This window comes from Pristiophorus japonicus, chromosome 2 (genome assembly GCF_044704955.1).
Source record: "Pristiophorus japonicus isolate sPriJap1 chromosome 2, sPriJap1.hap1, whole genome shotgun sequence".
NCBI classification, from domain to species: domain Eukaryota; kingdom Metazoa; phylum Chordata; class Chondrichthyes; family Pristiophoridae; genus Pristiophorus; species Pristiophorus japonicus.
Window position 1 is genome coordinate 368,014,169 of NC_091978.1, and position 14,704 is coordinate 368,028,872.

At 49.1% G+C, this 14,704-nt stretch overlaps 1 protein-coding gene across 2 annotated transcripts in view; it reads right to left on the reverse strand.

Annotated features, from left to right (window-relative positions):
* The window catches only part of stpg2 (sperm-tail PG-rich repeat containing 2), a 438,535-nt gene that overhangs the window by 141,047 nt on the left and 282,784 nt on the right, over positions 1 to 14,704 (reverse strand). For both annotated transcript variants that reach the window (XM_070866156.1, XM_070866147.1), the window contains one exon: positions 13,983 to 14,098. In XM_070866156.1, the coding sequence (XP_070722257.1) occupies positions 13,983 to 14,098 (116 nt within the window). The remainder of the gene's footprint in view (positions 1 to 13,982; positions 14,099 to 14,704) is intronic.

A 14,704-nucleotide genomic window follows, 5' to 3' on the forward strand; every position in this document is an offset into this window, starting at 1 on the left:
AGAATGAGAGGTGATCTTATCGAAACGTATAAGATTATGAGGGGGCTCGACAAGGTGGATACAGAGAGGATGTTTCCACTGATGGGGGAGACTAGAACTAGGGGGCATAATCTTAGAATAAGGGGCCGCTCATTTAAAACTGAGACGAGGAGAAATTCCTTCTCTGAGGATTGTAAATCTGTGGAATTCGCTGCCTCAGAGAGCTGTGGAAGCTGGGACATTGAATAAACTTAAGACAGAGATAGACAGTTTCTGAACCGATAAGGGAATAAGGGGTTATGGGGAGTGGGAAGTGGACCTGAGTCTGTGATCAGATCAGCCATGATCGTATTAAATGGTGGAGCAGGCTCGAGGGGACATATGGCCTACTCCTGTTCCTATTTCTTATGTTCTTATGTAAATCATTTGGGAAAAAAAAGTTATTTTAATTTTTATTAAACCCTTACGCTGGTAAAAGAAGGCCTTACGCCAGCCTTTACCCGCTGTTAAAGTTTGGTGGTCATTCACTGGGTAGTAGTTGGGCAAATAGCGCAACCCTGCGCCAGCGAATGCCCGTTTCCCATGGATGCGTGCGATATGACAAGCTGAAACTCGACAGATCGCTAATTCCGGGTTTTCGCGCGTGCGCAACGCAGGGCACTTATGACCGCGTATGCTGTATGTACACTGCCACAGGCCCCGAAAATTGCAGGCCCATGATTCAGATAGGGATTGGCTGTTTTTTGCCTCTGATCACACAAAGCCAGCAAATTTCAATCTGTATCCTCTTTTCCTAGAATATTTCACAGAATCATTGAAGTTTACAGCATGGAAGGAGTCCAGTTCTACCCATTTCAGCCCATCGTGTCCATGCCGGCCTACAAGAGGCTACATTTATTTTCACGGAAAAAGAGACAAAGGTGGGCAAAGGAAACGTTACAAGGACACCCTCAAAGCCTCCCTGATAAAGTGTAACATCCACACTGACACCTGGGAGTCTCTGGCCAAAGACCGCCCTAAGTGGAGGAAGTGCATCCGGGAGGGCGCTGAGCACCTCGAGTCTTGTTGCCGAGAGCATGCAGAAACCAAGCGCAGGCAGCGGAAGGAGCGTGCAGCAAACCAGTCCCACCCACCCTTACCCTCAACGACTATCTGTCCTACCTGTGACAGGGACTGTGGCTCTCGTATTTGGACTGTTCAGCCACCTAAGAACTCTCTTTTAGAGTGGAAGCAAATCTTCCTCGATTCTGAGGGACTGCCTATGATGACGCTGATGATGTAGTTAGATACATGACAATTTTCCTCTGATGTACAGGGACAATGCTATTAGCTCACAGGCAAATGCAGTTTCTCTCTTCTCCAACCCCCCCCCATGCACAACCCCCTCTCCAGCACACACAGGACGGGTACAAAACGTCACTAGCCTTCAGTCCTATTAGCTGTTTCGGCCTTAAACTCTGGAATTCCCTCCATAAACCTCTCCACCATGCTAGCTCCCTCCACCACCGGCGCCCCCTGGTTGCAGTGTGTACCATCTACAAGATGCACTGCAGCAACTCGCCAAGGCTTCTTCGGCAGCACCTCCCAAACCCGCGACCTCTACCACCTGGAAGGACAAGGGCAGCAGGCGCATGGGAACACCACCACCTCCACGTTCCCCTCCCAGTCACACACCATCCTGACAGAGGCGCAAGCCCTACGAAAATCCAGCCCAAATTATTTTGTTTCCACCGAAAGCCAAACAGTGCGTGAATAGATTAAGCTGAGCACTTGCGGCTACAGCAATGGAAGTTGAGATGGAGCCTTAATTCTTCAGCCCAAGATTTTAGTGAGGGGAAGAGGTCGGTACTGCTGGTAAGAGTTCTCAGTGGAATCCATTGCTTCACTTCAGTCCGGAGTGCCATAAAACCCTAATTGGCGTTACCTCCAGGCACAGTTAAGGAGCCCGGAATATTTGCTATCACATTTTCCTCTACACTGCCAACACTTGACTATGTCTGACAGACACGTACAAAATCTATTATGAGCTGATTGGCATGCAGCTCAGGAATGGTTTTCGGCCTTTCTGACCATGAATAGGCTAAAATTGGGACTGTGAGTAAGACTTGCATTTATATAGCACCTTTCACGACCACCAGACATCTCAAAGCGCTTTACAGCCAACAAAGTATTTTTTCGAAATGTAGTCACTGTTGTAATGTGGGAAATGCGGCAGCCAATTTGCAATCAGAAAGCTCCCACAAACAGCGGCCCTTGGTCTGCGAGCACCATCGGAGCAGGCCGGGGAGTGGAAGGAGCAGCGTGCTGGTATACCACTCCAGGGAGCAGCACGGGCTGGAGCAGGAGAGCAACGGCAGAGAAGAGTGACGTCACCAAGGTCCAGGTCGCTGATTGGAGCGCGGGCAGGTACAGCAGGAGCGGCGCGGTCAGGGCGAAGGAGCGGCGAGAGATTGTAGAGGGACGTGATCGGGGCCCAGGAGAGGCGTGAGTTCAGGGCCAGAAGAGGCGAGGGCCAAGGGGCAGCACAGGCCAGCCCACACTGCGATATATGTACACACTAGGTCCGTGCAGCAGAGCTGGTCTCCAGTCGTCCTGGGTAAGCCTTGCCACTGGACCAAGACCTCGCTCTGTCAAGTCCGTGTGGTGGCTGGTGTGCAACGGTCACTCCACGTTAAAAAAATCCATGCACAGGCATCTTCCACCCTTCAACATGTATTTCGGGACCTTTAATTTTAGGTCCTTTATTGAAACACCTGTGAACTTCTTGATGTGGAGGCAGGTCATCTTCGATTCGAGGGACTGCCTCTGATGATGATGAATGACCACACAATCTGTTTTTTTTAATTATGTTGATTGAGGGATAAATATTTTGCTCCGGAACACCGGGGAGAACTTTCCTGCTCTTCTTCGAAAATAGCGCCGTGCAATGTTCCCTGTTAATTTTCTGCGTACCCGCACGGCCCCTTTAAGGGGTTGTGCGAGCCATTCAAAATACTGCGCATGCGCGTTTTTTACATTGTGAAGCCATCTGTGCATGTTCCCTGGAGCGCTGCAAGGCCGCTCAGCTTACAGGGAATATTGGTGCCATAGGGCCTGTTACATCCACCCGAGAGAGCAGACAGGGCCTCGGTTTAACGTCGCATCCGAAAAAACGGCACCTCCGACAGTGCTGCACTCCCTCAGTGGGAGTGTCGGCCTGGATTTTTGTGTTCAGGTTCCTGGAGCTGGGACTTGATCCCCACAACCTTCTGACTCGGAGGAAAGAGCGCTACCCACTGAGTCACGGCTCAGTGTTTTAATATGGTCACGGGGCAATTAAATAAAAAGTAGGGCCGAGAATTCAAGTCGCAACAAGACTCACTCACGGAATCGGTTACCCAGATGGCGTCGTGCGAATAAAGCCAATTATTGATGGGGTTTTTTTGTTTGTTCAAACTCTGATGGAACATGTTGGCAATTGCTGCTTTTTCAGTCTGTTAAATGTTTACAGTCCTAAAGTATTCCCGTTTATTGGTGACTTGCCAGAAGATTTCGATAGCCTATAAATCAAATCTATCATGACCAATCCCAAGCGCCGTAACCAGCCTTGCAGAAGTATTTTAGGCAATTCAATAAATAACACAGGGACTGCGACACAGCAGAGGCAGCGTTGCAGGCTCTTGTGGTATAAATGTGGCTTTGGAGATGCGAAATTCAAACAAACCTGCAACCCAACTGATCGAAACCTGAAAGCTAAAGAGTGGTGAGAATGTGGAACTCGCTACCACAGGGAGTGGTTGAGGCGAATAGCATAGATGCATTTTAAGGAGAGGCTGGATAAACACATGAGGGAGAAAGGAATTCAAAAGCAAAATACTGCGGAGGCTAGAATCTGGAATAAAAGCAGTAAATGCTGGAAATCTCAGCAGGTCGGGCAGCATCTGTGGAGAGAGAAATAGAGTTAACGTTTCAGGTCGATGACCCTTCGTCAGAACTGCCGAATGTTTGGAAAGAACGGATTCTTAACAAGCACTGAAAGGGGGAGGGGAAGAAAGAACAAAAGGGAGGGTCTTTGACAGGTTGGAACACAGGAGAGATTGGAGAGACAAAAAGGGATGGTGGCCCAAATTCAAACGGTAATGCCATTGAGGGAGAAAGGAATAGAAGGATATGCTGATGGGGTGAGAGGAAGTCGGGTGGAAGAGGCACGTGTGGAGCATAGACCAGTTGGGCCGAATGGCCTGTTTCTGTGCTGTAGATTTTATGTAATTCTAGATATAATGCGCAAGTCTCTTTTTGCAGTTGTCAAGCACAGTCACTTCCCAGTCCGAACCACTAGAGAAAATAGTTATCGATTAACCTTTACCCTCTGGGAGGACAGACGCATCAACGTCAGTGTTCTCGCTCAGGCCAACATCCCCAGCATCGAAGCACTGACCACACTCGACCAGCTCCGTTAGGCGGGCCACGTCGTTTGCATGCCCGACACAAGACTCCCAAAGCAAGCGCTCTACTCGGAACTCCTACACAGCAAGCGAGCCCCAGGTGGGCAGAGGAAACATTTCAAGGACACCCTCAAAGTCTCCTTGATAAAGTGCAACATCCCCACCGACACCCGGGAGTCCCTGGTCAAAGACCACCCTAAGTGGAGGAAGTGCATCCGGGAGGGCGCTGAGCACCTCGAGCATCTTTTCGCCAAGAACATGCAGAAAGCAAGTGCAGGCAGCGGAAGGAGCGTACAGCAAACCAGATTCCCCACCCACCCTTTCCTTCAACCACTGTCTGTCCCACCTGTGACCAGAGACTGTAATTCCCGTATTGGACTGTTCAATCACCTGATAACTCACTTTGAGAGTGGAAGCAAGTCCGCCTCGATCCCGAGGAACTGCCTATGATGATGACCCTGCTGGTGATTAGTCGTGGACTTTTACACTCCGAGCCCTCCACAGTCTGATCTACTGGCCAACAGAATATTAATTTTGGGTAAAATGTGGATACTCATGAGAGCAATACCGACTGTCCCAATGTTGCTGAATCTATATATCATGTTATCAGAACACTTCAGACATAAAGGAAAGATATTTAAATACAGTTTGGCAGTTGAGTAGATTGGGCCTATACTCCCTGGATTTTAGGAGAATGAGAGGTGATCTCGGTGAAACATATAAGATTCTGAGGGGCATTGACAGGGTAGATGCAGGGAGGATGTTTCCCCCGGGCTGGAGTGTCTAGAACCAGGGGGCACAGTCTCAGGATAAGGGAAAGGCCATTTCAGAAATGTCTTCACTCAAATTGTTATGAATGTTTGGAATTCTTTACCCCAGAGGGCTATGGATGCTCAATGAGTATATTCAAGGCTGAGATCAATAGATTTTTGGACTCGCGGGGAATCGAGGGATGTGGAGATCGGGCGGGAAAGTGGAGTTGAGGTCAAAGTTCAACTATGATAGTAAATGGCGGAACAAGATCGAGGGGCCGTACGGCCTGCTCCTGCTCCTAATTCTTATGTTCATACGACAAGCAATATTTTGGTTGGCTTTGATATGCACCAGTTTCCTTTTCTTACTGCTTTCCATGGCCGTGATTCAAACACAGTCCAATCACCTGAACGTCAATTTTCTGTGTGTCAAAAGGCAATGAAAACCAAGCGTCATCTTAAAATCTTGCGAAGAACTGCACTCTACTCAAGCATGAATATGCTGTGAAGCTTCATTTTGTGTCTTTTTTAACTACAGGTTGAGCGTCCAAAATCCGGAGTTCCGAAATTCGGAATGTTCCGGAAACTGGAAAATGTCCCGAAATCCGAACTCCCCGTGTGTCAGCGGCCCGATCTCGCCCTGGCCTGACCTCACCCCAGATCTTGACGGCCCGACCTCGCCCCGGCCCAACTTCACTCCAACTTTCAGCAGCCCGACCTCGCCTCCTCCCCCACCCTCGGCCCAGGCAAAGACGTTCCGAAATCCGGAAATACACAGAATCCAGAACGGCCTCAGTCCCGAGGTTTCCGGATTTCGGATGTCACACCTGTATTACATTTTGAAGAGGTGTTGGTATTTTACAGTAGAAATTGCGCAAAGCGCTAGCACATGGAACCCTTAGTGTGAAAGTAGTGAAAATTTAACACTATAGTGTCCAGTAGCGGATTTCACAATAATTCAGGAGATAAAGACATCGCTCAACATTAAAAAGCAGCAAGATTAAGAGGGGTTGAAGCCTTTTAGATATTTCTGAGGGTGATATGGTCACAGCTGAAATCAGCCCTGGTTTACCATGGCAGGTAAAGCCATTTAAAATGGAGATGAGGAGGAATTTCTTCTCTCAGTGGGTCGTGAATATTTGGAATTCTGTACCCCAGAGAGCTGTGGAAGCTGGGTCATTGAATATATTTAAGGTGGAGGTAGACAGATTTCTGAATGATAAGTGAGTCAAGGGTTATGAGGAGCGGGCAGGGAAGTGGAGCTGAGGCCAAAATCAGATCAGCCTTGATCTTATTGAATGGCGGAGCAGTCTCGAGGGGCCGAATGGCCAGCTCCCACTCCTATTTCTTATGTTCTTATATGCCGACAGGGTCAAGGCAGCGCTAATATCAGCTGTGGCTCAGTGGGTAGCACACTCGTCTCTGGGTCAGAAGATTGTGGGATCAAGTCCCACTCCAGGGCCATGAGCATAAAAATCTAGGCTGACACTCCAGTGCAGTAGTGAGGGGGTGCTGCAGTGTCAGAGGTGCCGTCTTTCAGATGAGACGTTAAACCGAGGCCCCGTTTGCTCTCTCAAGTGGATGTAAAAGATCCTGTGGCACTTTATCAAGACAGTAATCGATAGATTTTTGGATATTGAGGGAATCAAGGGAAATTGGGATAGTGCAGGAAAGTGGAGTTGAGGTCGAAGATCAGCCATGATCTTGAATGGTGGAGCAGGCTCGAGGGGCAAAATGGTTTACTCCTGCTCCTAATTCTTATGTTCTTATGTAATGGCTTCAATTCACCAATTGATCAGGGGCAATAAATGGAGAGCTATGGGCGATGACATCAACAGGAGTAATATAAAGGGTAGAAATTCCTCTGCACTATTTTACCCAACTAGTTAATGCTGTTGGATGGAATTCCACTTTCTCCAGTTTAACAACCCGGATAAAGCAAACCAGTTTGATTACTTTGTTACACGGAAACAACAAGAGTTTCATCCATGTGTGTTAACCCACTCACTATAACTAGCTGCCAGAGTAATTAACTCGCTCGTTAAGAATAGCGCACAGATTAATTAACCGATTCATTCTAAGTAACTCAGAGCAATTAACCAGTTCATTGCCAATTCTTTACGATAGCACTCCGCGGGGGCAAAATTGCCCCGTGCCATAATTGGGGCGGTAACCTTCCGGGGCCGGGACATTTAGCGCCCGGCCCTTACCGTCCTTGAAAACAAGCAGAGCCATTCAATGAGACCATGGCTGATCTTCTACCTCAACTCTACTTTCCTACACTATCCCCATTTGGGGGCGGTAACCAGGGTGGGGAGTCAAGCACAACGCGGATGCTCCGCCTGGCGCCGACGCGCTTCGACGCCCCTCCTCTTCGCATAAAGGGGAGGGGCCGCTGTGCGCTCTGCTGGGCATCTGCCGGCTGCCGCTGGGCCACCGGGACAGCGTGCAACCGGGCCAGCAGCCCGGTGCCCAAGACAGAGTGCCGGGCTGCACGATGGCGGCACCATGGACCACGCTAGATCCGAAAGTCGGCCGTCAAACAATGATGGCGGCCCTTTAAGCACCGCCCCAGAAGCGGATGTTGTCCAGCTTTGCACCACCCGGGAGGCAATTTCCCCCGCGGGGCGGTAAAGGGTCGGCGCGAGGCCGTGAGAGGTCGGCATTCACGGCGACGACCGGTTGCGCAATGGGCCTGGGCGGTAAACATGGCAGTACAGTGCACCCCCCCCAAACCTCCAGACAGTTTCCTGAGAGGTGATAGCCCCCCCGCCCCCCCGGGTGAAAACTGTCTTGCGCCCCTCGGAGGCGCTAACAGGGCTATAAAAAGGGCAATTTCGCCCTCCGAGTATTTATCCTATTCATTTAAACAGCAGAGCGATGAACCCATTCTTTCTGAATTGCATACAGTTATTCACCAATCTACTGAAAGTAACAGAGTAATTATAACCAGTTCATTAAAAATAGCGTAATTAACTATTTCATTAATAGTGCACAGAGCAATTAGTTAATTCATTATAATAGCGCAGGGTACTTAATAAATTCATTGTAAAGCGAGCAGAGAGAAATATAGCAATTGATTAAAAACAGCGGATAAATTTCTAAGCCTATCCATTGCATTTGATTCTATACAGACCAGTGCAACCCATGGGACTCGAGGTCAAATCATTACTATTAAAATACGTCTGAATCAACAGTTGAAATTCAAATTTGGCTCAGATCCAAGTTTGAAGTCTTGTTTCACTTGTTTTGTGTGTGGATTTCTTGCACTTGAAAAATGTCCCCCCATTTTGCAAGAAATCTGTTCATGAAAGCAAATGGTACCCAATCAAGAATGGGGTTAGTTTATATTCTTGACCCAGATTCCTGCTTCTCTTCGTGCTTGTGGTTGTAGATTGTACTGATGGTGATAATAATTCTGGTCTTTCTCTTGATGTCTTTCTTATAATAGTAATTGTGCACACTCACACACTCACTCACTCACATACACACTCACACACTCTCATACTCTCACACTCTCACACACACTCACACACTCTCATACTCTCTCTCACACACACACACACACTCTCAGACACACACACACTCTCACACTCTCACACACACTCACTCACACACACACTCTCAGACACACACACTCACTCACACACTCACTCACTCACATACACACTCACACACTCTCATACTCTCACACTCTCACACACACTCACACACTCTCATACTCTCTCTCACACACACACTCTCAGACACACACACACTCTCACACACACTCACTCACACACACACTCTCAGACACACACACTCTCACACACACTCACTCACACACACACACTCTCAGACACACACACACACTCACTCACACACACACACACTCTCACACACGCACTCTCAGACACTCACTCACACACACTCACTCACTCACACACACACACTTTCATACTCTCACACACTCACACTCTCACAAACTCACACTCTCACACATACACACTCACTCACACGCACACGCACTAATTATGAACATGAATTAGTTTGAAGAATACTTTCTTAAAATAGGTGAAAAACAAACTGATGACCTATTTAAATGAAGCCTAAAGAAGGATAGCCATCATTTGCGGCAGATTAACATTTATACTCAGAATAAAAAACAGCATTGCTGATGCAGTGGCTGGTGATTTTCTACAGCCTCTGTGGTTTCGGATCAGTGCAATGGTGGAATCTTGCCCGAGCCAGAAGGCATTGTATAGAACAGTCCCTGACACACTGCTCCTGGGTCAATAACACTTCATAGTGTGGAACGCAGCCATTTAGACCGCATAAGTCCCAGATTCAATTCTCAAATTGGATTGAGTGAACTGATGTTGGTAAAAAAGAACTTGCATTTATATAGCGCCTTTCACGACCTCGGGACGTCCTAAAGTGCTTTTGGAGTGCAGTCACTGTTGCAATGTAGGAAACATGCAGCCAATTTATGCACAGCAAGCTCCCACAACCAGCAATGTGATAATGACTAGATCATCTGTGTTTAGTGATATTGGTTGAGGCGTTAAATATTGACCCCAGGACACCAAGGGTAACTCTCCTGCTCTTTATCGACACAAGATGAGATTTTTTTGCATCCACCTGAGAGAGCAGACGGGGCCTCAGTTTAACGTTTCATCCGAAAGAAGGCACCTCCAACAGTGCAGCGGGCTCTCTCAGTACTGCCTCTCCAACAGTGCAGCGTTCCCTCAGTGCTGCCCCTCCGACAGTGCAGCACTCCCTCAGCACTGCCCCTCCGACAGTGCAGTGCTCCCTCAGTACTGCCCCTCTGACAGTGCGGCGCTCCTTCAGTACTGCCCCTCCGACAGTGCAGCACTCCTTCAGTACTGCCCTTCTGACAGTGCGGTGCTCCCTCAGCACTGCCCCCCGACAGTGCAGCACTCCCAGTTTTGCCCCTCCGACAGTGCGGCACTCCCTCAGTACTGCCCCTCCGACAGTGTGGCACTCCCTCAGCACTGCCCCTCCGACAGTGTGGCACTCCCTCAGCACTGCCCCTCCGACAGTGTGGCGCTCCCTCAGCACTGCCCCTCTGATAGTGTGGCGCTCCCTCAGCACTGCCCCTCTGATAGTGTGGCGCTCCCTCAGTACTGCCCCTCTGACAGTGCGGCGCTCCCTCAGCACTGTCCCTCCGACAGTACGGCGCTCCCTCAGTACCGCCCTTTCGACAGTGCCACTCTCCCTCAGTAATGTCCCCGACAGTGCAGCACTCCCAGTTTTGCCCCTCCAACAGTGCAACGCTTCTTCAGTACTGCCCCTCTGACAGTGTGGCACTCCCTCAGTGCTGCCCCTCCGACAGTGTGGCACTCCCTCAGCACTGCCCCTCCGACAGTGTGGCACTCCCTCAGCACTGCCCCTCCGATAGTGTGGCGCTCCCTCAGCACTGCCCCTCTGATAGTATGGCGCTCCCTCAGTACTGCCCCTCTGACAGTGCGGCGCTCCCTCAGCACTGTCCCTCCGACAGTACGGCGCTCCCTCAGCACTGCCCCTCCGACAGTGCGGCGCTCCCTCAGCACTGCCCTGGGTGTGTGTGTTTAAGTTCCTGGAGTGAGATATGAACTCAGGACCTTCTGACTTAGAGGTGTTACCTATATTTATCCCTCAACCAACATCATTACAAAACAGGTAACCTGGTCATTGTCACATTGCTGATTGTGGGATCTTGCTGTGTGCAAATTAGCTGCCACATTTCCCACATTACAACAGTGACTACACTCCAAAATGTACTGCATTGGCTGTGAAGCGTTTTGAGACTTCCTCAGGTTGTGAAGGCGCTATATAAATTCAAGTCTTCCTTTCTATTGCATAAAAAAACTGTGAAAGTCAAAACCCAGAAGGACAGGTTCAAGACGGAGCGGTACTGACCCATGAAATGTTCCTGTTAATTACAGCTATTGCACCCCCATCACAATGCTGGAAATACCACAATCTATAAGGCGTCAATTTACACAATTTGGGTGCAATGTGGCTCTACATCAAAGCAGAAATGGCCCAACGATGCCAAAGTCTTGTTTGACCTGCGGCCACGGCAAAAACAAAAGTCCCAAAGCTAGAGGTACATTACGGTACAGCATGCTGTGTGTCGTGGGATGATTTGTAATATCAGTGTATTACATATAACACTTATTAGATTACTACCCTATGACTAATTATTAAACGTGTGAACCTGGGCCACTGTAATTAATCAAAACGGCGGCATTATTCCCATTTCACTGCGGAACCACCCACTTCTCGTGACACTTGTAATTCTCACTACACGGCTGGATTTAACCCCCTATAGGAAGTTGATAATGTAAAAAGGTGTGTGTGTGTATATAAGGTATGAGACCCCAATACAGAAACATGGCTGGTTGCTCGAGTTCTTCTGCCACCCCCACCCCACCACACACAATTAATTGAGCATAAAATTGTAGTCAGTTCTCGACTGCCGCTTGATTAACCGGCTAATGGCTGCAGTCTTGGTACATAACAATTCTCAGATGGACAGCTCCCTTTGTGAATCGGTGCCTTAACACGCAATAGAGGCTGGGTCTTAACCATCGGGCTGTCGGCGGGGCGGGGGGGGGGCGGAGAAGAGAGAGGGAGAGAGAGAGAGAGAGAGAGACAGAGAGACAGTCAGTTGGGGCAATATCGGGCGGCCTGGATGCTGACCCGAATTTCAGAGGTGGGGAGGGAGGGGCAATTGTGGGGGTGGGGGGCGGGGGAGAGAGCCCAGGGCATCAGCCGCCCACATCATTCCTGTGAAGCACGGAAGAGCATTTCTGCTCCCCCTCGGCTCCGCGAGGAAGCCAACTTTAACACTTATCTCTTGGAGCCTCTTCTGCCGCACATTCCTTCCAGTCGGGCGTTAAAATGTCGTCGGAGTCCGGTGTAGGATGTAGGACCCCGACTCGCACAGATTATAACATTTTTTTAGTTATTCGTTCACGGGATGTGGGCGTCGCTGCCAATCCCGGCATTTATTGCCCATCCCTAATTGTCCTTGAGAAGGTGGTGGTGAGCCGCCTTCTGGAACCGCTGCAGTCCGTGTGGTGAAGGTGCTCCAACACAGCGCTGACTTTGTCATAGCGGTTTAGTACAACTGGCCGGGCCATTTCAGAGGGCAGTTAAGAGTCAACCACATTGCTGTGGGTCTGGAGTCACATATCGGCCAGACCGGGTAAGGGCAGCAGATTTCCTTCCCTGAAGGACATTAGTGAACCTGTTGGGTTTTTATGACAATCCGATAGTTACATGGTCACCATTACTGGCCATCAGAGAGAGAGAGAGCAATGTGAGGCGGCATACCACTGCAGGAGGGCGACGGCTGACTGCAGTACGGGCAGGTACAGTTAGAGGGGCGAGGTCGGGGCGAAGGGGCGGCAAGAGTTCATAGAGGGATGTGATCGGGGCCCAGGAGAGGCGTGAGTTTGGGGCCCAGAACGGGCCAGCCCACACTGCGATATGTGCGCGCACTAGGTCCGTGCAGCAGAGCTGGTCTCCAGTCGTCCTGGTTAACCCTTGCCACTGGACCAAGACCTCGCTCTGTCGAGCCCGTGTGGTGGCTGGTGTGCAACGGCCACCCACACATTAAAAAAATCCACACACAGGCATCTGCCACCCTTCAGGATGTAGTTCAGGACCTGGAATATTAGGTCCTTCATTGAAACGCCTGTGAACTCATCCCTTTTTGGTGTGGAAGCAAGTCATCCTCGATACGAGGGACTGCCTATGATGATGATTACTGATACTAGCTTTTTAATTCCAGATTTATATAATTAACTGAATTTAAATTCCTCCAGCTGCCCCGTGGTGGGACTTGAGCTCACGTCTATGGATTACTAGTCGATAACATAACCAATCCGCTACCATACCCCAGATCAGTGAAGTTCCCACCTCGGGTGGCCAACTCTGGTTGGACGCATTTCATCACATGACCAAATGCCCCGCCCTCACGCTCCCGCCATTGGTCGCCCGACATATCCATCCTCCCGCGCCCGCCCCCCCACCTGCCGCCAATCGTTACCCGATTGGATAATTCTTGACTGTCAGTCAAACAGCCTTTCCCTCCCGCCCTCTGTAATATATTTATGACTGATTAACGAAAGTGTTCAAAGAGAAGGAAAAAAAAATACCCGTGATTTTGCTCTGTGGTTTAGCTTGGGAGATTAATGGTTAATTCCTGGAGACTCCAGGGCTATCCTGGATGGGTTGGCAACTCAGTCCCTCCTGGCTCAGGCATATGTTTCAGCCACCCAACAGAAGGCTCCCAGCCACAATGGGAACTGGGCGATAAGCCCAACACCTCCATTTTAACTCCATCTTAACTCCATTTCCACCAGAGGGAGGGGTTTAAAATCTGAAAATTTGAAAAGCTGAGGTCGATATGTTTTTGTTGGACAAGGGTATTCAGGGCTACGGAACCAAGGCGGACAGATAGAGTTACGATACAGATCAGCCATGATCTAACTGAATGGCGGAACAGGCTCCAGGGGCTGAATGGCCTCCTCTTGTTCCTCTGTTCCTTCCTATGTTCCAGAGCCAAGATCGGTTTTATTTGTCAATCGTATTTCTTGATTCTTTAGCTCATAATTGTGTCACCTAGCTCTTTGGGTAGGAACTCAAGAAGCTAACAAAGGGTGGAGCAGGCTCGAGGGGCTGGATGGCCTCCTCCTGTTCCTATGTTCCCCGAATATCTTTGGAAACTTTTACTTTTTGGTGAGCAGAGATGTTCTAAGAATCGACCTACATAAGAGAGTCAACCTGTTCTTGTCCGAATAAGTGGGTTGGAACGAACATCGAGCCAGCTTACCTCATAGTCTCCGGGGCCAGGAGTGGGAACATCGGTGTCTTTAAAACGTGGCTGCTTGGAAACGATTAAAGCCATCCTGGGCGTGGACTTGTGAACGGGTTTGTACGCACCAGGTCCTGAGAAGCAATGTTAGAAAGGGTTTCATGAGAAAGATCAGGACCAACCATGGCATTTCTCCCCATGGAGACCGTCATATATCTGAAGCATGCAGCTACCAAGGTCAGGAACCGAATTAATGTCAATTTAGTTTATTTATTCACGGCACTGCTGTTTTGCTGAGAAGAGCATTTCTTGCAAAGTGATGTTGGGAAAGTCAGTATCTTTGATTTCTTAAGATAAATTCCAAATATGCTTTTCATTTTCTTGTTTAGCAGCATGAGAGCCTCATGTGATCAAGGTTTCAGTTAAATTCCATAATGTCTCCAACACGTAAAATAAGCTGAAGTCAATGAAGGGGAAAAAATATGATGAGACAAATTACTTCATTTTTATTTCAAGCTTGTTTTTATCGTAAATGTTCCCTGTTAAACGCTCACTGGAAACAATGGAGTTCCTAAAATCTCACAGCACAGAAGGAGGCCATTCAGCCCATTGAGTCTGTGTCGGCTTTTTGAAAGAGCGATCCATTTAGTCCCATTCCTCTCACTCCAGGAACTTGAGCACATAAAGCTAGGCTGACACACCCGGTGCAGTGCTGAGGGAGCGCTGCACTGTCGGAGGTG